Source organism: Cupressus sempervirens, chromosome 2, assembly GCF_028749045.1.
Source record: "Cupressus sempervirens isolate cs-2001-9-10 chromosome 2, ASM2874904v1, whole genome shotgun sequence".
In the NCBI taxonomy this organism is placed as follows: Eukaryota; Viridiplantae; Streptophyta; class Pinopsida; order Cupressales; family Cupressaceae; genus Cupressus; species Cupressus sempervirens.
Genome location: NC_143119.1, coordinates 588,771,451 through 588,794,922, shown reverse-complemented (window position 1 = coordinate 588,794,922; position 23,472 = coordinate 588,771,451). Strand labels below are relative to the sequence as shown.

General features: G+C 37.1%; 1 protein-coding gene across 2 annotated transcripts in view; it reads left to right on the top strand.

Moving 5' to 3' along the window:
* The window catches only part of LOC149574783 (uncharacterized), a 171,891-nt gene that overhangs the window by 131,861 nt on the left and 16,558 nt on the right, over positions 1-23,472 (top strand). For both annotated transcript variants that reach the window (XR_016360094.1, XM_089814612.1), the window contains exons 13-14: positions 9,558-9,607; positions 9,790-9,871. Coding sequence is in view for 1 of the 2 variants with exons in the window: in XM_089814612.1 (XP_089670738.1) it covers positions 9,558-9,607; positions 9,790-9,871 (132 nt within the window). In the remaining variant the exon portion in view is untranslated. The remainder of the gene's footprint in view (positions 1-9,557; positions 9,608-9,789; positions 9,872-23,472) is intronic.

Below are 23,472 nucleotides of genomic sequence, written 5' to 3'. Positions count from 1 at the left end.
GGATTTGGTGTTTCCTGCAATGTGTCATTTGAAATTCAATGCCCAGATGAAGATGTATTTGGAAACAAATTGATTGGCATGACTAAATTAAATTTCAAACGTCCAAGAGTATATCGCATTGACCTGCCCACTTTATTTTGCATGCCTTGTAATCTGTCCATGTTTGTCTTCTAGCCCCAGAAATCAAATCCAGAATCCACAGCCTATATATATTTTTATGCTTCTACAATAGGGTTGGCTTAGTAAATAAAAACCAACAGCTTTAAATAAATTCCATAATGTTCTTCACCTTTCAGTGCACACAACACAACTCAAAATTGACTTCCACGAACCTAAACTGCAAATTTGGTAACACTGAACCGATGATAAAAAGCTTCAACCTGAATCTTGCAAACTCCTTTTCGCACAATTTGAGACTCTGATTGAATCGCATTGCATTGTGTACGGAGGAGATCTCATCACTGTAGACGATTTAATTCATAAGGGTTTCCATTGTAATAAACCCCAAGGCTGCACCGCAAAAATTGTAATAATCTACATAATGCCAAATGAGCCATGGAAACCTTTTCTACTTTTCCTGCCAGTCTTTCTGGAAAACACAATTAAATTCACCTTTTTTAAATTTAAAGTTCATTTTAGCTTCAATAAGACCTTGTTACTAAAATAATGATAATTTCGATAGACAAAGTCCTTGTTTTATGCCACCATCATTTAAAACTTTCCATCACAATTCCGATGAGTTATAACACTAAGTTACTTTAAAATATTTTAAGAAAATTTGAGCAACCTCAGTAAAATAATTAAAATAAAGCCATTAATGCATCCATTTTACAGAAAGTACTGGAAAACATAAAATCTGATTGTGCTGGACGACTCTAATGATGCAAAATGAGAAATGAAACCAACTGGGTGACTTATTATATATAGACTCTATGGATATTCCTGGAGAACATACCAAAAACTGGAATTGACATCGGAAAGTGGTGTATGAATCCTTCCAAGTATCTCACTCGCTGGTAACATCAAATAACCCCACAGACAAATACAAACACCCATCGAGATGGTCAGAGCCAATTGCAATGCTAGAGAACCCTAAAATGGGGACATTACACCCACAATTCATGAAAGCCCATTCCACTAAAATGGAAACCCATTTTCAGGATTCTTCATTGTTTCCTTGTCCTAGAAACTTTTGGAAATTTATAAGAAATGACTTAAATCTTTTGGAATTATTTCAATAAATCTAGAAACAATCAGGCAATATTTGTGTTTTTCAATAGTTTTTAATTTGGAAGTTTCTAATACCATCCCTTAGATTTTTCTAAATATCTGTGTATTGTTTGAAGGGTTTTGAAGATTTCTTTCTTTTTAGATATTGGTTCTTGTCAATTCACCATTTTTTGCCTTGTCCTTGAGAAATATTAACCAAAAGTTTTCCTTGATTCCTGATCTAAGTAGGCGCTTCTAATAGTTTTGTTTTTGATGTTTGTAAAATATAACTAGACAATTTCAATGTAATGTCCCCTTTTTGACAGGCACCATGTAACAGCTGGATTTTCTACATCTACTTTCAACATTTAACCAACTGATTTGTAAATTGTTAATTATATTTCTATTTCACTTCCTATTCGATCAAATTACAAAGTCAGCTGAAATTAAATCTAAACTAATTACTGAAAATAAATCTATTGAGTTCTGAAATTATTCTAATCGAATTACTAAAATTAAATTTAATCTAATTACTAAAAAATTGAATCTAACTAAAAACTGAAATTTAATTCTAGACCTAAAATTTCTGGAACAGAAGTTGCATATAACATGATAACATCTATTTTTTCTGAAGAAAATCTTTTCAGCTGAAAATAAAAGAATATTAACTTTAAAGCAAAAAGATACATACTAATTAACTTGGGAGACCTCTCCAATTAATTGTCCGAGCTCTGACTTTGGTGAGAGGAGAAGCATTATCATAGGCTTAACCTCCCAACCGTGGACCTTTTTACTTATCTCCACAGGTTCTAATTAAATAGAACGGCCCTCCCTATCCTGAGGTCAGGCTTGGGACGTTCATTTGATCCAGTCATCCGAGTACTCAGGTGGGTTGAGGTCCCAACAGCTATTCAGTTGAATATCTGAAACTTCAGGACATCAACGCGATCATATTGTTGTGGCAATTCTGCCTAATTATCGCCCTGGCTAGGGATTTCAGAGATGGGTTTTTATAACCCGATCTCCACCACTCAGCTCGACAATTAATTTTCAAAGTGGAATCACATGAGCCAAATTGTATTAGATTTTATTGAGTAAATTTTTAATTACTGACTATATTCTTATTATTATTTTTACAGGTTTATCAACATCTTATTACCACATTCCAAGCCATCATCTGGTGACTCTCTAGTGCCTGATCTTTTACCCTCATATCTATAAGGCTGGCAACTTATCACTTTTCTAGCAGTAGCCGGTGGTTTTTTTCTTCATACTACCTCAATTATTTTGATACTTATCCAGAGATTAAAAGGAAGAGTCTTAAGTTATACCTAGAGATTTTTGCATAGAAGGCAAGTGTTGGATAGTTTTAGGAGTGTAAATTTCTATTTGCAAAGGGATTTGAACTACTTGAAAGTCATATCCTAGGTTCCGAAAAGTCGCTGTAAGTTTATCGGTTAAGGTGAATTTTCATTATCTAGAGTTGCAAAGAGTGCTTAAGCTGACATCCATCTTTCGTTCTAGTCTAAGGATTGCTCCGCTTGGTTCTTCTTGCCTTTTGGTCCACCACTCTACCATCCCGTAATAGGGCGACAAGCATGGAGGATGATAGTGCAAGTAAGAATCCCAAGCGGGCGAACACTAAGAAAGACAAAGAGGATATGATGCCCAATACTTCCTTCTCGAAAATGAAGAGAATAACTGACACCAATATCTGTACAGTGGACATGATACGGATGAGGGACAGACTGAAGGAAGGACAATCCCCCTTGGCAAAGAGGATTTACAAGAGTGGAATTGTACACGCAGCAGCCTTTCCTCCCACATTGCCTTGTCCAGAATTGATTATGGAATGTGCATCCAGATTTGATCTAAACAGTAATTCCATCATTTTTGATAAAAGGAAGAGAGTGTTGGCCAGCATCGGCGAACAAGCAATTGAAGAAACATTTAACATTCCCCAGTACAAGGGCATGACAATTGTAATGATGGATCAAGCAACTAAGTCATTTCAAGATAACCAAGGGGCCTATTACACTCATCTAAAGCAGAATTGGATACGCGAGGGAAGGAAAGGAGTTAACAGATCATCGAGGCTTATAGTGGCACTTGATTTTGAGGATATCAGAGAAGAGGATGTCAATGAAACAGATTTTGGATTGAGATTGGATGAGTTGGGAAAGGTTGCTATCAAGAGAAAGCATTTGGGCACCCTTTCCTCTCTCAGCACTTTTATTGGATTTGCAAAGGAATATGAGAAGGATCATGAAAAGATACTACAAGTAGCGAACAGCGTGGCGAAGTCAGCGGAACTCAAGGCGAAGCACACACCTTGTCCTCCTATGAAAGAAGTTAACGAAAGGCTAGCTAAGTTCATTGCCTTAGCTAAGAAAATGAAAGAAAAGGGAAGATTTATATGAGAAGATCATTTGATGTAATCTCAAGTGGCAATTTTCCTTTCTTCTAAAATAGGACAAGTGTCTATTTCTGATTGGTCACCATTTTGGTGCCTTCTCATTGGTTGCCACTTTTTGCACTTTTTTCATTGGTCCATTGATGAGGTGGCGTCTTCTCATTGGCCGATGGGGTGGCAACCCTAATTAGGGTTTTGAGGATCCAATCTGGATTGTTGATCTTGTTTTGATCTCCACCGTCCGTTGTATTTCTGGCCCCTATAAAAGGCCATTTGCTCTCATTTGTAAAGTGGTTGGAGAAATTGTTGCGAAGATAATACCAAAATGCTCTCTTTTTCATTGTTGCGATTGGCATGTTGATCAAGAAAATTGGGTGTTATTGCATGTTTTCTACTTCCACTTAGTTAGATTTCATTTCAAGTTGTTCAAGTGAAAGTAAAGTAGGTGGATAGTTGTGTGGTAGCATTGGTAAATGTTTGATAGGGATCAATACTAGGCCACTAACATCCTAGCAGTTGGTTGGGAAGCTTTGTGTGGTAGACTAGTTTATCATTCCTTTGAATCATTGCACCTGTGGAAGTGAGGCCGCTGGTCAGCTCTCATTAAGTTCGATCCCTGTCCATTTGCTAACCTTCCATTCATAGGAGTAGGAGTAGAATAGTAAGTAGTTGGGTAGTCGAAGCTTAGAGAAGCAAGTTAGAGGAGTAAGTTAAGCATTAGAACACATCCACTCACCTTCCACCACCATCGCTTTCCCATCAACATCATCATTGGCAAACACATCCTCCATCACCACCACCATCAACATTATCTGCCACCCACACATTTCACAAACTGAACTGCCATCACCTTTATCCCACCAAAGTCCAAGTCATCCTTGAATGAATAGCGTAAGGCCGCCTACGTGATTACCAGCAAATCACATCGATAAAACTGAGCGAGTATCCACAAGAGTAAGGAACATTGGAGCTATTGCTTATGTCTTCATGAGTAATAACTTTTCAAGAGAGGAGTTGCATGTTTGATATCCCATATTGAATATTCAAATCCTAATATGTTATGTAAGTGATACAAAACTCGCATCAACAACTTGTCCCTCTTGCATTAACACAGCCCCTACTTCTTCACCTGAAGCATCAGTGATTACTACAAATGGTTTCTGCGGATCGGGTACTCTTAAGATAGGTGCAGTAGTCAGTTTTTCTTTCAGAATTTCAAAAGCTGATTGACATTTTTCTATCCAAACAAATTTCTTTCCCTTCCTCTGAAGTGATGTGATTGGATAAGCTATTCTAGAGAAGTTTTTGACAAATTTCTTGTAAAATCCAGCTAACCCCATGAAACTCCTGACTTCAGATACATTTCTAGGTATGGGTCATTCCTTGATCGCTTTAATCTTAGATGGATCACCTGCTATGCCTTGTGCTGAAATTATATGCCCTAGGTACTGAATTTCTTTCTAGTAGAAGGCACACTTTGATAATTTCCTATATAATTTATGTTCTCTAAGTCTTTGTAAAACTATCTCTAAATGTCTCTGATGTTCTTCTTCATTCATTGTATGGCTTGATACAATGTTTCATCATCTCAAGGTTCAGAGCAGCAAGAATAGTCATACTTAGTCATATTTTTAATGAGGTAAGGAAATATAGGATGTCGTGTTTTCTTGCGGGGCGTTCTACGTACTAGCATCTTGTATTCGTTTTCATCTTTATTAGATTTCATGAATGTGATGTGCCCTAGGTTTAGGGTTGAACCCAACGCTCTGATACCATATGTAACAACTGGATTTTCTACATCTACTTTCAACATTTAACCAACTGATTTGTAAATCGTTAATTATATTTCCATTTCACTTCCTATTCGATCAAATTACAAAGTCAGCTGAAATTAAATCTAAACTAATTGCTGAAAATAAATCTACTGAGTTCTGAAATTATTCTAATCGAATTACTAAAATTAAATTTAATCTAATTACTGAAAAATTGAATCTAACTAAAAACTGAAATTTAATTCTAGACCTAAAATTTCTGGAACAGAAGTTGCATATAACATGATAACATCTATTTTTTCTAAAGAAAATCTTTTCAACTGAAAATAAAAGAATATTAACTTTAAAGCAAAAAGATACATCCTAATTAACTTGGGAGACCTTTCCAATTAATTGTCTAAGCTCTGACTTTGGTGAGAGGAGAAGCATTATCATAGGCTTAACTTCGCAACCGCGGACCTTTTTACTTATTCCCACAGGTTCTAATTAAATAGAACGGCCCTCCCTACCCTGAGGTCAGGCTTGGGACGTTCATTTGATCCAGTCATCGAAGTACTCAGGTGGGTTGAGGTTCCAACAGCTATTCGGTTAAATAACTGAAGCTTTAGGATATCAACGCGATCATATTGTTGTGGCAAATCTGCTTAATTATCACCCTGGCTAGGGATTTCAGAGGTGGGTTTTTACAACCTGATCTCCACCACTCAGCTCGACAATTAATTTTCAAAGTGGAATCGCATGAGCCAAATTGTATTAGATTTTATTGAGTAAATTTTTAATTATTGACTATATTCTTATTATTATTTTTACAGGTTTATCAACATTTTATTACCACATTCTAGGCCATCATCTGGTGACTCTCTGGTGCCTGATCTTTTACCCTCATATCTATAAGACTGGCACCTTATCACTTTTCTAGCAGTAGCCGGAAGTTTTTTTCTTCATACTGCCTCAGTTATTTTGATACTTATCCAGAGATTAAAAGGAAGAGTCTTAAGTTATACCTACAGACTTATTCAAAAGAAAGAAATTTGGCAAATTGTATCCAAACATACGACTGGGATTGAATAAACATTTATATTTGTTTTAAGCTTAACCTGCTATATCCACATGGTTTTTAAAAGACAAAACTTAGACTATATGCACACACGACTGCTCAAGAAACAGACACGAGTTATACGGTTTCCTCAGTATTGGAATCATTACAAAAGACAAAAAGAAAGCCGACTCAGCAATGAAAAAGAAATGTAATTGAGAAACGGAATTAAGGGAAATTCACTTAATCGTCTTACATGACACGGAGCTTGCTGTGGTTGTTGTTCTGAACTTACACGACCTTCTCTGGTCTCCATGGGCGTGTGAGGATAGCAGAGTATATTAGCAAAGCTATTCAATGATAGACGGCTCTTAAGAAAAACAAAATCAGTATTACTCAGAGGGTAAACGTGAGGAAGATAGTTCTCCATATCTCAGAAACGACAAGAACAAGCACTATAAATAAAACCGAGCTTGTCCCTACGGCTTCCTGCCGTTACAAGACCACAATACGACTTCTTCCTCAGATGTATTTTTTTTAAAAATCAAACGAATAAGGAAGAAAACGAAAAAAAAAAGAAAAGGAGGGAAGAGATATTGAACAGTCAGATAATAATATTATTTTATATTATTTTATTGTCTTTAATAAGTTTATAAATATGTACATACAAAGTGGCTTATTGGATTAGAAATTTAAATGTAACGGTGTCATCTTGTGTTTGTATATTTATGATCTTAATTAAGAGAGTAAGATAACGTAAGATAATATTATTATTTGTTAAATTAAATTAAGGTAAGAATTTTGTTTATACTTATTATTTATATTATTATTTTTTTTAAATTTAAGCTCATGCGGAATTCCACTAAGAAATTTGTTGTCGAGTCTTAATAAACTTGCCAGGGCGATTTTTAGATCAAACCTGTCATTCTTGATAACTGAATCTTATGTCCATCCCATTCCAATGACCTCGTTTCGTAATGCTTCCCCTCTCTCTCGGGTCTTCATCCTGCAACCTTTAAAAAGCAACATTCTCGCCAAAACATCAATTCATGATTTATAAATTGTTAGATAAAAATTGTTAGGATATTTCATCATAATTACTATCTGATTCATCGTAACTATGCAACGGTTAAATTTAACTGACTTCATTTCACATGATCACAACGGCTAAATTTAACTAATTTAACTTCATAGGATAATTTAAATCGATGCAACGGCTAATGATAACTGCTTCAATTTCACATGAACATGAATAAATAAAAACAACAGCTTTTATAAATGAATTTCACTTGAACATGAAAAACTATTTTTGGTTCAACGGTTATGTTTAGCTTTAAATATATATATGTTTTTTGGGCAAAAATTGGGATGTAACACACCAGCTACTTATTTTATTTTAGCCTTTATTTTCCCCGGAGGCTAAAAAGGAAGAAATAAGGGGGAAAAGATATATTAAATTAATTACTTATAAGGTTACTAAACAATGAAATATTAAAAAGTAACTTTATATTTAATTGATTTAATATTAAAGTGACTAACATAATAAAATATCAAAAAGTCACTTAAAAGAATAAAGTGTTGGATTCCTCTAGAAGGTTCTTGGAGTTCCTTGTGAAATCTTTATAAGGAGCCTTTGGGGGGTCATTTTACACATCTTGAGTTGCATTTTCATCTATTGTGCTGAGAGCCTTAGTGCTTGCATACTTTCCTGAGGGTTTGAAGACTCTAAGGTGCCAATTTCGGTTGTGAGATATCAACCCTAGTTGGGAGTGGAGGAATTGGTATTCAGCTAATTCATTTGTGATTAATTGGGAGATAATATTTAGTATTTTTTGTTCAGCCCGTGCATCTAATTTTTGACATTAGTTGGCAAGGAGAAAGGTTTCAGTTTCCGCAGCGGATCCGAAAAAGTAGAGCCGAAAAAGCAGTCCGAAAAAGCAAAGCGAAAAAGTAGAGCCGAAAAAGTAGATCTGAAAAAGCAGTCCGAAAAAGAAAATCTGAAAAAAAACAAAGCCAAAAAGCATGTCATCTTAGCTACTTATTCCAGGTTCTTTTGGTATTTACATTTGGCAATTGTAGATGGATACATTTGACAAATAATATGTCTTTTTGTTACCAAAGTATCCAGTCATTGTAAACATTGAAGTATTGAAGGGAAATCAACTTAATTCAGCTATTCAATTTGTATGCCAAATGTTTGTAAAAACGTCTCATTGCATAGTCATTCATAGGATGCATGCCAAGTGTTTGTGAAAATACATCTTGGCTGTAGGTGTGCATTTTACATTGAAATTTCATGTACTTGCATTTGGAAAATAATAAAAAGAAGTTGCATATCACTTTGATTTCCAATTAGTTATTTTGCAATCATTTGTATTCATCAATATCATTGGCATTCAAAAATCATAGCAAAACAACAAACATCAGCAAACTGAGGCTGCAAGGGAAGTGTTTGACAAAATTCCTAAGGCAAAAAAACAAGGATAAAACTTCAAAAATTGTCAAGGCACTTTACATTCAATTCTTTGTAACATAGAAAATTACTTTAGAAAAGTATGTTGTAGTTCTTAACTTACACTCATATTGATTGTGAATATATTGTATTTCTTATCTTACACTCATATTGGTATGTGATTCACAAACTTCATTGTTTCTATATAATACTTGAGTGTGTCTTTCATTTCTTAGCTTAGGAATGTGTTTATTGTATGATAATTTAAGGGGTTTGCAGAAAAATGTTGTCAAAGTTATGAGTATATTCAACTTATATTCAGTGGCATTTAAAGCAAAAAAATATGTCTGTTAAATATAACTAGCCAATTTCAATTCTTTCTGCAACATAGAAAATGACTTAGAAAAGTATATTGTAGTTCTTAACTTACACTCTTATTGATTGTGTGATCCACAAAATTCATTGTTTCTATATAATGCTTATGTGTGTGTTTCATTTTTAGCTTAGGAATGTGTTGATTGTATGATAATTTAAGGGTTCATAGAAAAAAATGCTGTCAAAGTTATGAGTATATTCAACTCATATTCAGTGGCATTTAAAGCAAAATAATTTTTGCATCACTGCATGTTTGGTCTTCCTTATGTGAAGAGATGACAATCATTTATCTTTTTGCAGCCAAACTGGATGTCTCCTGAAGTTCTTCGTAATGAGTCTTCAAATGAAAAGTAATTTATCTATATCTTTGACAACACAATTTTTCTTTTGAAAATATGTCTGATCCTTATACATTGTTTAAGGCTCTTGGTCCCAGCCTCTAGGCTTATGTTACATTTCCATCAATGGTTTTTTTTACGTTTAAGGAATGCTCATGGGAAACAAATAAACTCTTGTTGGTGGTTTATAACAGGTCTGATGTATATAGCTTTGGGGTTATTCTGTGGGAGTTAGTAACTTGTCAGATTCCTTGGGACAATTGCAACACTTTGCAGGTATGACTTTTTTATTTATTTTCTGTCTAATTAATTGCATATAAAACTATTTTATTTTTATTTTCCTCCCAATGTTCCTTTCTAATGAGTAATGGAAAAAATAATGTGATTCCATTGACAAGATTAATGCAAATTCACTCGCAACACTTTTGAGCATGATATTGTTTGTTTTATTTTTTGGATTTTGCAAATTTCCCTCAAGGGATAAACCTTCCACTTAGATTCTATTATAAAGGGGTATATAGTATCATTGAGTTGAATGTGGTATGTTGCCCATTCTAAACATCCTATTATGTCCCTTGGGGCTTTGAAGCTAGGTATGTACATCAGAATTTCCAATTATTTACTACTTGAACTCATCCTATTTTATAAGTATTTACATTTTTGATGATTAGCAATAATCTAGTTCAAAAGGAAATGCACCTGGTGGAGAATCCATGATGCAATCTTTGACAGAGAGACCTCAAGGAGATTAGTCCAATCGTATAACAAGAGTAAACACAACGGAAACAACAAGAACTAAGAGAGAATCACTCAAGATCAGCATTGATTAAAAAATAAACAAATGTACATAAGTTTGGCAGTTGGCCTTCATAGTTACACTGCCTTGGGTGATGGCGGAATGGGGGGACAAGTTTCCAGGATAGGGGATATAGGGGCCTTAATTTGAGGACAGTGAGGTCACGGTGGCGAGGGACATGGGGGTTGTAAATATTATACATATGATATTTAAAATATTAGTTATGAAAAGATGTATTGCAATATAAGATATAAAGATGTAAAAGAGTAAATACTTGAACATTGCATTGAATTACAACATCAAACATTGAACATAAATAATCAAATCAACAAATAGTCAACACTAGGACGTCCTCCCATCCTCGGCAAAGGTGGCGCCACTGGCAGCGGGGGACGGAGTCCCCAAGTCCTCGGTGCATCCCCCTCTCCGAGATGTATGCTAAAAAGGGGGGATGCATCTCCGTGTTACTATAGCCTTCTTACATGCTTGCTTTCTTACAATCTTCTGTTGGAGACCTTAGATCCAATTCTAATGATAATCAGTCTATGACTACTTGACTCATTTTGTAACTACCCCCTCAAGAGATACATCAATTATAATATATAGGCATCACGATGCGCAAATTGGCCTCAAGATCAAGAACATTCCCCAAGAATAGGAAATGTATTGCAATAGATAGGTCCGGTCCCAAATCATAAGGAAAAAATAACATAGCATGTTTGGAAGCTTGCAGTTCCAGATTTAGGTCCTCACATGATCAAGAACATTGTTGAATGCATCCCCAAAGATTCATAAGTGTAGATTTCCATCCTAAGATCAAACTCCTCCAACGGGTATGAAATTGGCAAGAACACGCTACCCGAGAGATAAGATAAGATAAGATAATGATATTAATGTCCAACAAGAGACCACAAAGAGGTCTATGGGATTGGAGGATTACAACAATAAAGGTGACAACAACAGGAACAAAAAATGGTGTCCAAAAGAAAAGCATACAACAACAGAGAAGAAGAAAAGGAATAGAGAAGCATACAACAACAGAGAAGAAGAAAAGGAATAGAGACAGGCCAAGACAAAGACTAAGAGTCCTTTTTAGGCAGAAAGAAATCAGTCACAAAAGGATACACTTGCTAATGGATAGAAGCTTTGCTCTATCTCTATGAACTCGCAGATGAGTGTCGTTGATGCAAGAGTCCGGTATGGGGTCTGACAGACCTGGAGTGATCGGAAGAACTAGACAATTTTTACACACCACGCAAAGGGGATAAGGGTGTGAAAAAGGAAGTAATAAGCTGAGTAGATGTATGTCGGTGAGGAAGTAGTGACTGTAACGTACTATCATGGAGTATAGTGGCCTCCTAAAGATAAAGTGCGAGGCACCACTAGTCATAGTAACTGAAAAAACCAGAAAGAGAGAAACAATCTCGGAACAGGCAGAAAAACCTCCCTTTGATCTCATAATAGTTAGGGCAACGGAAAATAAAGTGAGTCTCTGTCTCAATCTCATCTAAACTACATAGCTTACAGATTCGTTCCCCATTGTCAATATGATGGTCAGTCTGAGCCTGAAGACGGTGAGAACCAACTCTGAAAGACCCCAAAGAGATATGCAAGGCGTGAGACCACCGCCGAGAAAGGTAACTAGGACGAACAATAATCCCATCTGAGAAGACAAATCATAACTCGAGCAAAAAAGACCAAAATGAGTTGCAAACCTAGGATTAGGAACCAGACGAGGTCTAGATCATACTCTGAACATTGCAAGTACTTATTCGTTAAACAAAGGATCTCTAAAACGATTAACAAATTAGAAAAATTGGCAAAACATGAAAATTGAACATTGAATATTTTTGGTTGATGCAAGATTGTTTCAAACCCAAGATGCTCCTACATTATTTCACTCCTAAAATGTAATAGGAGATACAAAGTATTATCGAGTACCTACTTAATGGAGTTATAAATAAATCAAAATACTCTTGGTGTAACCAACTAATCTCGATTTTTGAATATGCACAACTAAATATAATAGCTGGACTCTGCAGCAATCGATAAATTTTTGCCACATTTTAAAATGAAATATTATGAAAACAATTTAAATAAATAAGAAATAATTTGCATTACTATATTCACACCTTGGACCCTCGAAGTGGGTATGGTGCAAACTTGTTGATGTCAGTTTTATACCACTACATAACATATAGTAATTGACTACTCGATATAGAATACCAAACACTCAATCCCTCTCTTGAAAAGTAAATACTCATGAAGAACATGAGAAAACTCCAAGGTTCCTTACACCTGTGGATACTAACTCGGTTATATTAATGTGATTTGCTGGTTAATCACATAGGTGGGCTTACGTTATTCATTCAAAGATAACTTGGTGGTACTTCGCTTTGCTTGAAGTTTGTTCTTTTCTCCTTGATCACTTTCACTTTCAACTACTCCTACCACTAATTGCTTACTACTCTACTACTACTCCTATGATTGAAGAAATTAGCAAATGGACGCGGATCCAACCAAATGAAAGCTTGCCAGTGGCGCTACCTCCATTGGTGCAATGATTCTAAGGGATACTCTTAGGATTTTCACACGAACACCTATCTTCCAACCCAACTTGAAGTACAAGCAGAAAGATGAATTGCAAGTAGAACTTGGGAACAATCGGACTAGATTACCACACAAGGCTTCCTAACAAGCCTCTAGGATGCTAGTGGCCTAGTATATAGATCCCTATCAAACATTCACTAACATCATCATACAACTAGCCATCTACTTCTACTCTAACAACATGAAATGAAATCCTACTTTAATTTGAGAGATGAGAAGAAATATGAAAATACACCAAAGTGATCATGTATATCCACCATACAAGCCACAACAATGAATAAAGAACAATTTTGATAGTGGGTGAAAGTACAAAGTTGTGTCACCTTTTAGGCTGACTAATTAGAACGACTAAATTTGAGTATTTCTATCTATTTTTTATTTTGTTTCAAACATATGATCTTGTTAAATTTATTCTAGCTAAGTTATATATGGTCTTACACTTTTCCAATTGGAAATGTCTATTAAATGCATGTTTTATGGTACTTAGTATCAAATTACCAAAAAAATTAAATTATTTCAGAAAACTAACGTTTCAATAACTCTTACTATTTTTTATAATATTTTTTTAATAACATATAAACACCATTTTATAGAGCCCAAAGTCAAGAATATTCTCATATAGAGTTTATAGTGTTTTAATTAGATATAATATATTGTAATTAAAAAATTCTACAAGTATGCATTTTAACACTCGAGAAGATGTCGATTTTGCGAAAGAAAAAAATAGTAAATCATATCATGAAAATTTTAAAATTATATGACGTTCTAGAGGAGAGAGTCCTCTTCAAGAATCTATAAGTTTTCTTTTGGTTGCAATAGATTTATTTTTAAAAATGTGGTGGGAGATGAAAACTATCGATTTGAATAAGTTGAAATTTGAATCGTTATAAAAGAGAAAATATAGGTCTAAAGTCAATTTTTGTTTTTGATTGTTCTAGATACATATATTATCTTTAGCATAATTTGAGATCAAAAGGAAATAAGTTTATTTCCTTGTAGTTTTGTGGTGGGAACTAGACCCCTAATTTCTAGCATTTTTCAATAACTAAAAATTTATCTTTAAAAAATAGGAAAATCTATCATTTCTTTTTGCAAATAATTATTAAAAATTATAATCCTAAACTTCATCCATTTCTACACATGTCATTAGTTTATTTCATTTTCAAATTCTAAATAATAATACGAGATTTATGTCATTGAAGTTGAATAGTTATACCTTTGTTAGCCTTTTCCTTTGTAAAAGGGTGACAAAGGTCTGTACTTTTACCCTAGTATTTTGGAAACAATTCTCCAACATAACTCCCCTTCACAAATGATAACAAAATGACCTCATATAGAAGCTCAAAATTACGACGAGTAGCCAAGATTAAGAGGCAAAATCAAGGGCCAAGTTTAAAGCTTACAAATCCTAATTAGGGTTACCATCATTCAATTTAGGTTACCTAATTTGCAGTTTAGGTTCGTGGAAGTCAATTTTGAGTTGTGTTGTGTGCACTGAAAGGTGAAGAACATTATGGAATTTATTTAAAGCTGTTGTGTAATGACCCTCTCTATAAAGGCCACAGAAACCCTCAAATTGAACTTAGGAACTTTGTCAAACACTTGGCGTGTAACAGTAACAATATTCAGAATATGGTAATTTCAGATTTGATACTTTCAGAATATAATCACAGAATTACAATATATATAAAGCCATTGAACTATATTTCAATTACAATGCCATAAATTCTGAAATTATTTTATTACCAATTCTGGTCTGATTATTACAATGACTGTATGACAGCAAATTTACCCAAAAATTGACATATATTTCAGAATGCAAGAACCTGGTTTGAAGAACTATGGAAGAACACCACGTTTTGCTGCAGATCGTTGATGAAGACCTCCAATCGCACCCCCAAACTATCCTTAATTTGCTACTGCTGCCCAAACTAGCAGGGCCGTACCAGGCCGTACCTGTACGGCTGCTGAAATAAAATAATATTAGGGTTTTGGGACCCCCAAATGCAAGGAAAATGGGCGCCTAGGGTTAGGTAGTAACCCTGTAAAACCATAAAAAATAACTCCAAGGGGTTGAGGAGATATGAGCAATTATGTGGTTCCGAACCCTGCTTGCCAATTCTGAAAATGCACTTATTCTGTCTTCAAACTCTTGTCAAATGCTTCTCCAATGATAGGGCAAATCTGAAATCCTTATTCCAACCAAAAACAAACCCTAACAACGAATTCTCAATAAGCTCCAATGAGATGGCTGAATACCAACTCCAATTATGCAACAATTCAGGTGATATTTCACACCCTCAAAGTCGCCAATCCAAGGGAGTGATTCGTTCCCAAAGATCGAATAATTTGCAGATCCAAAGTCCACAAATGTCTTCACAATGAAGAAGTAGAAGAGTTCTCCAATCCAAGCATGTCCAAATGAGAGGCCCAGCCCTCTATTTATTCACTTTTCTAAGAAGTTGCTAGAACTTCTAGAAACATCCTTTATAATTTCTCATTATAATGCACTTTTTTTATAATAAAGTAATTTTATAAAATAAAAAGTGCAACTCAAATTAAAATTATAACATGTGGGCCCCAATATCACATAATGATAAAATATAACCTCTTAACACTTCTTCAAGAGCAAGATATGACTATCTGATCCGCAGAATTGACTCTCTTTCCACACCATTTGCCTACGAGAGTCTGTAATAGGCAAATCCATGATCAATGCCATGTCGAACTAAAGATGGGACATTACAGTCCGCCCCTCCTGAAATTGCTTGGCCTCCAGCAATCTCAACGCCGGGTGCAGCAAAATAGCCTCCCCCTCCCAAGTAGCATCCTCAACAGGTAAATCTTTCCACTTAACCAAGTATTCTCTGATCACCCTTCTACGAAGCTGCTTTTCTCTGCTCTCCAGGATGGATTCTGGTACTAAAATCAATTTTCCCTCATCGTCTAAAGGAGGTAATACTGCAGAAGGCACCACATTCTGTCCCAACGCCTTCTTGAGGCGTGACACATGAAACACATTGTGCACTCTGCTGTCTGCGGGAAGCTCCAACTCATAAGCCACTTCACCAACTCGCTTGATAATCCTGAATGGTCCATAATAGCGTGGCTTAAGTTTCTCTGCCCCACTCTTCTTAAGAGTAGATTGCCTGTATGGCTGCAACATGAGGTAAACCATATCATCTACCTCAAAACTACGCTCAGTTCTCTTCTGGTCTGCATACTGCTTCTGCTGGTTCTGAGCTCTTGCAATATTGTCTTTGAGGGTAGCAACTATATCCTTACTCTCCTGTAATAATTCACCTGCACTGGGTACCCGGCTGTCGCTCAACAACAAATCCAAGAAACTAGGTGCTTCATAACCGTAAAGTGCCATGAAGGGTGTCATCTGTATAGTCATATGATATGTAGTATTGTAACAATACTCGCAGAGATATATCCATCTGACCCAAGCTCGCTGCTGAGCTGCCACATAATTCCTTAAATACCCTTCCACCCATTTGTTCACAATTTCTGTCTGACCATCGGTTTGTGGGTGATAGCTAGTGCTGGGTGTAAGCTCCGTGCCACATAACCGGAATACCTCCTGCCAAAAGTGACTCATGAAACGGCTATCCCTATCACTCACAATGTTCTGAGGCAAGCCGTGCAATCTGGAAACCTCCCGAAAGAAAACCTCTGCCACCTGAGCTGCTGAATGTGTAGTGGTGATAGGAAAGAAATGAGCATATTTCGTTAATCTATCTACCACCACATAAATACAATCTCGTCCTTGTACCTTGGGCAAACCTGTGATAAAGTCCATGGAGATGCATTCCCACTTCCTGTCGGGAATCAGAAGTGGCTGTAGGAGCCCTGTCGGATAGCTGTGTTCTTGTTTGTTTTGCTGGCAAACAAGACACTCTCGAACATACCGCAAAACATCAGCTTTCAGCCCTTTCCAAGTGAACCGCTCTCGAACTGACTTGTAAGTCTTGAAGTACCCGGGATGGCCTGCTGTCGGTGAGTCGTGAAGTGCTCTCATAATCAATTGCTTAACCTTCGATCCTGGGACTAGATAAATCCTGTTCTTGTAAATGATCAAATCATCCACAAGTGTGTATCTGGTATCAATCACTGTTCCCTCTACTATATCGGAGGCCCATGTATCCCTGGCATACTCTGCTATAATCAAGTGTCGCCAATCCTTTGATATCTGAACCATAAGAGTGAGGTGTGGCCTTCGAGATAGAGCATCTGCAACAACATTCTGAGTTCCCTTGACATATGAGATGTCAAAATCATATGCCTGCAACTTACTTACCCACTTTTGTTGGCGATCATTCAGGTCCTGCTGTCCCAAGAAATGCCTCAGACTGTTATGATCAGTTTTAATACAAAACTTGCTACCCACAAGATATTGTCTGAATTTGGCCAAAGCATGCATGATGGCCAACATCTCCTTATCATATATACTGAATGAACGCTCAGGGCCTCTGAGCTTCCTGCTCTCATAAGCTATGGGGTGCTTATTCTGCATAAGTACAGCACCTACTCCCTCTCCAGATGCATCACATTGAAGCTCAAATGGCTTCGTGAAATCAGGTAATGCTAGAACTGGGCACGTAGTCATTATCTCCTTAAATCTCATAAAACAGTCCTGTGCCTTCTGAGTCCACACAAATTCCCCTTTTTTCAGTAAATCTGTCATGGGAGTTGCATGTCGTGAGTAGCCACTGACAAACCTGCGATAAAAACCACATAAACCAAGGAACCCCCTTAACTGTGTAAGGTTCTCTGGTGGAGGCCAATCAACAATAGCGCGTATCTTTTCAGGATCCATCCGCACTCCTTCTGCACTAATGATGTGTCCTAAATATAACAGCTCGGTCATCCCTAAGTCACATTTGGACTCCTTTGCATACAAGGACTCCTTCTGTAGAATGCTCAACACCGTCTCCAAATGCTCTAGATGCTCCTGCCATGATCGGCTATAGATCAAAATGTCATCAAAAAACACCAGCACGAATTTCCTCAACTGGTGGTGGAAAACTCTGTTCATAGTGGACTGGAAAGTGGCAGGTGCATTGGTCAGGCCGAAAGGCATGACTACAAACTCAAAGTGCCCACAATGACATCTGAAAGCAGTTTTCTCAATATCCTGTTCACGGACTCTGATCTGGTGATATCCTGATCTCAAATCAATTTTCGTGAAATAACAGGCCCCATGCAATTTATCTATCAACTCATCAATGCGAGGAATAGGATACCTGTTCTTAATGGTTCTCTTATTTAATGCCCTGTAATCAATACACATCCGAAGCGTTCCATCCTTCTTTTTTACCAAAACAACAGAAGATGCAAAAGGTGACTTACTAGGTCGGATGTGCCCCATAGCTAGCAACTCCTCAATGGTCCTTTCAATCTCATCCTTGAGTCGCTTTGGATGTCGATATGGTGTGATCATGATAGGTTTAGCACCTTCCTCCAGTTCAATAATATGCTCAATACCTCTGTCCGGTGGCCTGCCTGGTGGAATCTCACTGAATACCTTTTCGTACTTAATCCTCAACTTTTGAATATCAGGATGATATTCCACCTTATGTTGCTCCTCCTGTGTAGGTATCAAAGTACAAACTGCTGCCCACTCTATATCATTATGCCTAGTTAATCTCTCCAGCCGCCTAAATGAGATAGTCCTGATGTCTCCATTACGGATAGCCTTTAGCACATGAATCCTACCATTCATTTCGAATTGTATCTCCATATCCTCTAATCTTAGGGTAACCACCTTCAAGGAATGTAGCCACGGCATCCCAAGTACTATGTCCATGTCACCCATGTTGACCACATGATAATCCGCCTTAAACTCGTAGTTGTTCAAGCGCAAAGGTAAGTCTCGTACCATCCTGTCACAACGAAGAGTGTATCCATCAGCTACCTTGACTCTTAGTCCTTCGAACTCCTCAGTAATGAGTCCACGCTTCTCTACAAATCGTGCATCAATGAAATTATGCGTGGCACTTGTGTCCAACAATGTAATAACCTTCTGTCCAGCCAAGACTCCCCGAAGTCTGAAAGATCCCTCTCTCTGGATACTAGACAGTCGTGCTTCCTGTAAATGTAGCTCTGTTTCCTGCCTTTGCCCTGCACTGTCTATCTCCTGTTCTCCCTTTGCTTCATCAGGATCCTCATCATGATGTTCTGAACCATCTGAATCTGAGTCTTCGTAATAAGCCCACATTGCCCGGTTGGCCTTCCATTTTGGCCTCATAGGACAGTCATGGCCGTACTCATACGGGCCTTTGCAATAGAAGCATAGCTTCTTCCTACGCAAGTCATTAAGTGTCTCCTTGTCCAGCCTCTTACTTTCTTCCTTAGGTAGCTGTGCCTCTCTATGAAAGGGTTTCCTGTCCTTATCTTTTCCTGAAGGGAAACTCTTTGCCTGTAATTTATTTTTAGAAGCTGAAGAGGAATCCATGTCACGAGCTTTCTTAATGGCTTCCTGCAAAGTGGGAGGGTTGAGAGCTTTAATCCACCCTCTCAACGGATCAACTAACCCATCCATAAATAAAACCAATAGCCTTCGTTCAGATACATCTGTTACTAACACTGCAAGTTTCTGAAACTCTGAAATGTATGTTTCCAATGAGCCCCACTGTTTAAGCTGGGCTAATTCCTTGAAATGGAGTTTTGGATCTTTCTTATCAAAACGTTCAATCAGTCTCTCCATAAACTCCACATATGAGGTAATGTGTGCATGACCCATAGTGATCATACCATGATGCCACCATTCGTGTGCTAACCCATCCAGGTGAATTGCTGCATACTTAATAGCTTCTTCCTCAGACATAGGATTCAATTGAAAGTATGTGTCAAGCTTTTGAACCCAAGCTCTTGCTGTAGACTTCCCCGAGCCATCATAATATGGTAACTGTAGTTTTCCTACTTTCTTTCGTAGCTCATAGTTCTGAGTCCTGTCTTGTCCACGGGGCATATGGTTCATCCACACATCCATATATTCTCTAAAGGTGATTGCAGCTGTAAAATCCGGTCCTCCTGCTTCCCAATCTCTCCTCAGCTGATCCTGTATGTCAGTGATCTGGGGTTCTGGTACCGGCTGCTCTGGAGCTCTAGGTAGGAACGTAGGAATCATAGGCCTCGAACTTACTGTCTGAGCTTGCTGGGGGGCATGACCGAAATTGTTCCCAATTTGTTCGCCTCCATTATGTCTCTCATCCTGATTATTCCCATTCTGATTGTGACCATTCTGATTATTTCCTCCTCCTATGTTAGCGTTCAACCCCATTTGTCGAGCCATCATCTGCATCATAAGCTCCATTCTCTGATTCTGTTCTTGTGCTCTTTGTTCGGCTAATCGGTGTCCCTGTGCCAGGGTGTCTAATAACTGTAAAAATCTTTCCTCTTGCGGATCTGGACCGGCATTCCCGCCTCTATCCATATTGTAGTTGTAGTCTTAATCAAAAAATACCTCCCCTGTGTCTGTATGACTGGATTCTATGTCCACCTGGATAGATGAGCTAGACTGTTCACTCTGCAGGTCAGAAATCCTGTCTTGTCTTGCTTTGGTATTGCGGAAATTATAAGGCCTTTGTCGCATGCTCTGATTTTTAGTGTTTTGACATTTCGTCAAACACTTTCTCTCCTATCCAGCTGTTCCAAATTCCCTATAAGACCTCCACAGGATGGCAGGACTTATAGCTCTGATACCACTGTAATGACCCTCTCTATAAAGGCCACAGAAACCCTCAAACTGAACTTAGGAATTTTGTCAAACACTTGGCGTGTAACAGTAACAATATTCAGAATATGGTAATTTCAGATTTGATACTTTCAGAATATAATCACAGAATTACAATATATATAAAGCCATTGAACTATATTTCAATTACAATGCCATAAATTTTGAAATTATTTTATTACCAATTCTGGTCTGATTATTACAATGACTGTATGACAGCAAATTTACCCAAAAATTGACATATATTTCAGAATGCAAGAACTTGGTTTGAAGAACTATGGAAGAACACCACGTTTTGCTGCAGATCGTTGATGAAGACCTCCAACCGCACCCCCAAACTATCCTTAATTTGCTGCTGCTGCCCAAACTAGCAGGGCCGTACCAGGCCGTACCTGTACGACTGCTGAAATAAAATAATATTAGGGTTTTGGGACCCCCAAATGCAAGGAAAATGGGCGCCTAGGGTTAGGTAGTAACCCTGTAAAACCATAAAAAATAACTCCAAGGGGTTGAGGAGATATGAGCAATTATGTGGTTCCGAACCTTGCTTGCCAATTCTGAAAATGCACTTATTCTGTCTTCAAACTCTTGTCAAATGCTTCTCCAATGATAGGGCAAATCTGAAATCCTTATTCCAACCAAAAACAAACCCTAACAACGAATTCTCAATAAGCTCCAATGAGATGGCTGAATACCAACTCCAATTATGCAACAATTCAGGTGATATTTCACACCCTCAAAGTCGCCAATCCAAGGGAGTGATTCGTTCCCAAAGATCGAATAATTTGCAGATCCAAAGTCCACAAATGTCTTCACAATGAAGAAGTAGAAGAGTTCTCCAATCCAAGCATGTCCAAATGAGAGGCCCAGCCCTCTATTTATTCACTTTTCTAAGAAGTTGCTAGAACTTCTAGAAACATCCTTTATAATTTCTCATTATAATGCACTTTTTTTATAATAAAGTAATTTTATAAAATAAAAAGTGCAACTCAAATTAAAATTATAACATGTGGGCCCCAATATCACATAATGATAAAATATAACCTCTTAACACTTCTTCAAGAGCAAGATATGACTATCTGATCCACAGAATTGACTCTCTTTCCACACCATTTGCCTACGAGAGTCTGTAATAGGCAAATCCATGATCAATGCCATGTCGAACTAAAGAGGGGACATTACATGTTGGTTTTTATTTACTAAGCCAACCCTATTGTAGAAGCATAAAAATATATATAGGCTGTGGATTCTGGGTTTGATTTCTGGGGCTAGAAGACAAACATGGACAGATTACAAGGCATGCAAAATAAAGTGGGCAGGTCAATGCGATATACTCTTGGACGTTTGAAATTTAATTTAGTCATGCCAATCGATTTGTTTCCAAATACATCTTCATCTAGGCATTGAATTTCAAATGACACATTGCAGGAAACACCAAATCCAAAAGAGACAAAATTCTTTGAAATCTGATCTAGATTTCAGCCTTGACATTGTATCATTCATCTAACAAGTCCGTTGTATATTTGATTTTCCCAATTCATATGATGATATAGCATCATCAAATTGCTTACCAAAGGGAGGCATGGTAAAGGGGATGCAGGTGTGAAAGAAGTGGCATGGACTCCCTAGAGCTGTTGCAGTCTTGCAGCTGATCTCTCAACTACCAGTAACCTTTGAACTATGTTTGTCCTATCTACTCGAAATTCCATTAATCATAGAATTTATTGAGCAGAAAGGTTAAGCATTTATACATTGTATTTCAACCTTTCTGTGAATGAGTATATCTGTTATGATTGCAGAGTATCGTCTAAAAAATTCTGATCTATATTGTCTAAAAAACTTGTTATGAACATTATATGAATGACACGTGTAAACTTGCAACTAACTGACTAATATGAAATTGTGTAAAAACCTGGCATTAGAAGTTCAACAATTCAGTCACAAACAAATTCGCGATATCAGATTTTACACAGTAGTGAGTGCATAGCAGTTTGTCAAAATGCCTGGTAGTGAATTGGGCAATAAGGGTGCAAAGCTAAGTGCAGAACTGAGTGGGATTGTTGATTCGGTGATCTGAATTGGTATATGTTGATTTGGGTTTTATGAATATTTATGGCATCGTGTTTCAAAAATCACATGAACTCCTCAAACATGAGAGTTTGAAATTCTGAACAATAAGAATGAACAGGAACTATCTGTCAAAATGCCTTCTCCATTGATCTGGTAACCAATTTCAAAAACAAAATTGAAATTCATCACCTAAATCCAATGAGTGCTAAGTGTTCCATTTATTCTCATGAGAGATGGATTCATGTTGAATCACTACTCAAGAAACATCGGTCAATGAGTTTGACTCAAAATCACATAGTTAAATCCTGATAGCAATATCACAACTTGGTTGTAGCTGAAATGCACCCAATCTGCTGGATATAAAGCTGGTAGCAATGAATTCCAAAGGCCAAACCCCAAGGGAATGACGTTTACAATGTCACATGAGAGGATAGACGTCCTTTAATGCCAAGAACAAATCTGCAACTCACACATCCATTTTATTCTCATATTCAATCTCCCCAACAAGGGCCACAAGCTCTCCTTTTTATTTCTACTTCATAGGGTCGACCCACTTTTCACAAGCAATGTGAGATGAAGTGTTCTAAAATAAAATAAAATAACACCTTATGTCTCCTTTGGGCTTCCCTTTTCCAGCACACAACCCAACATGAATAATAT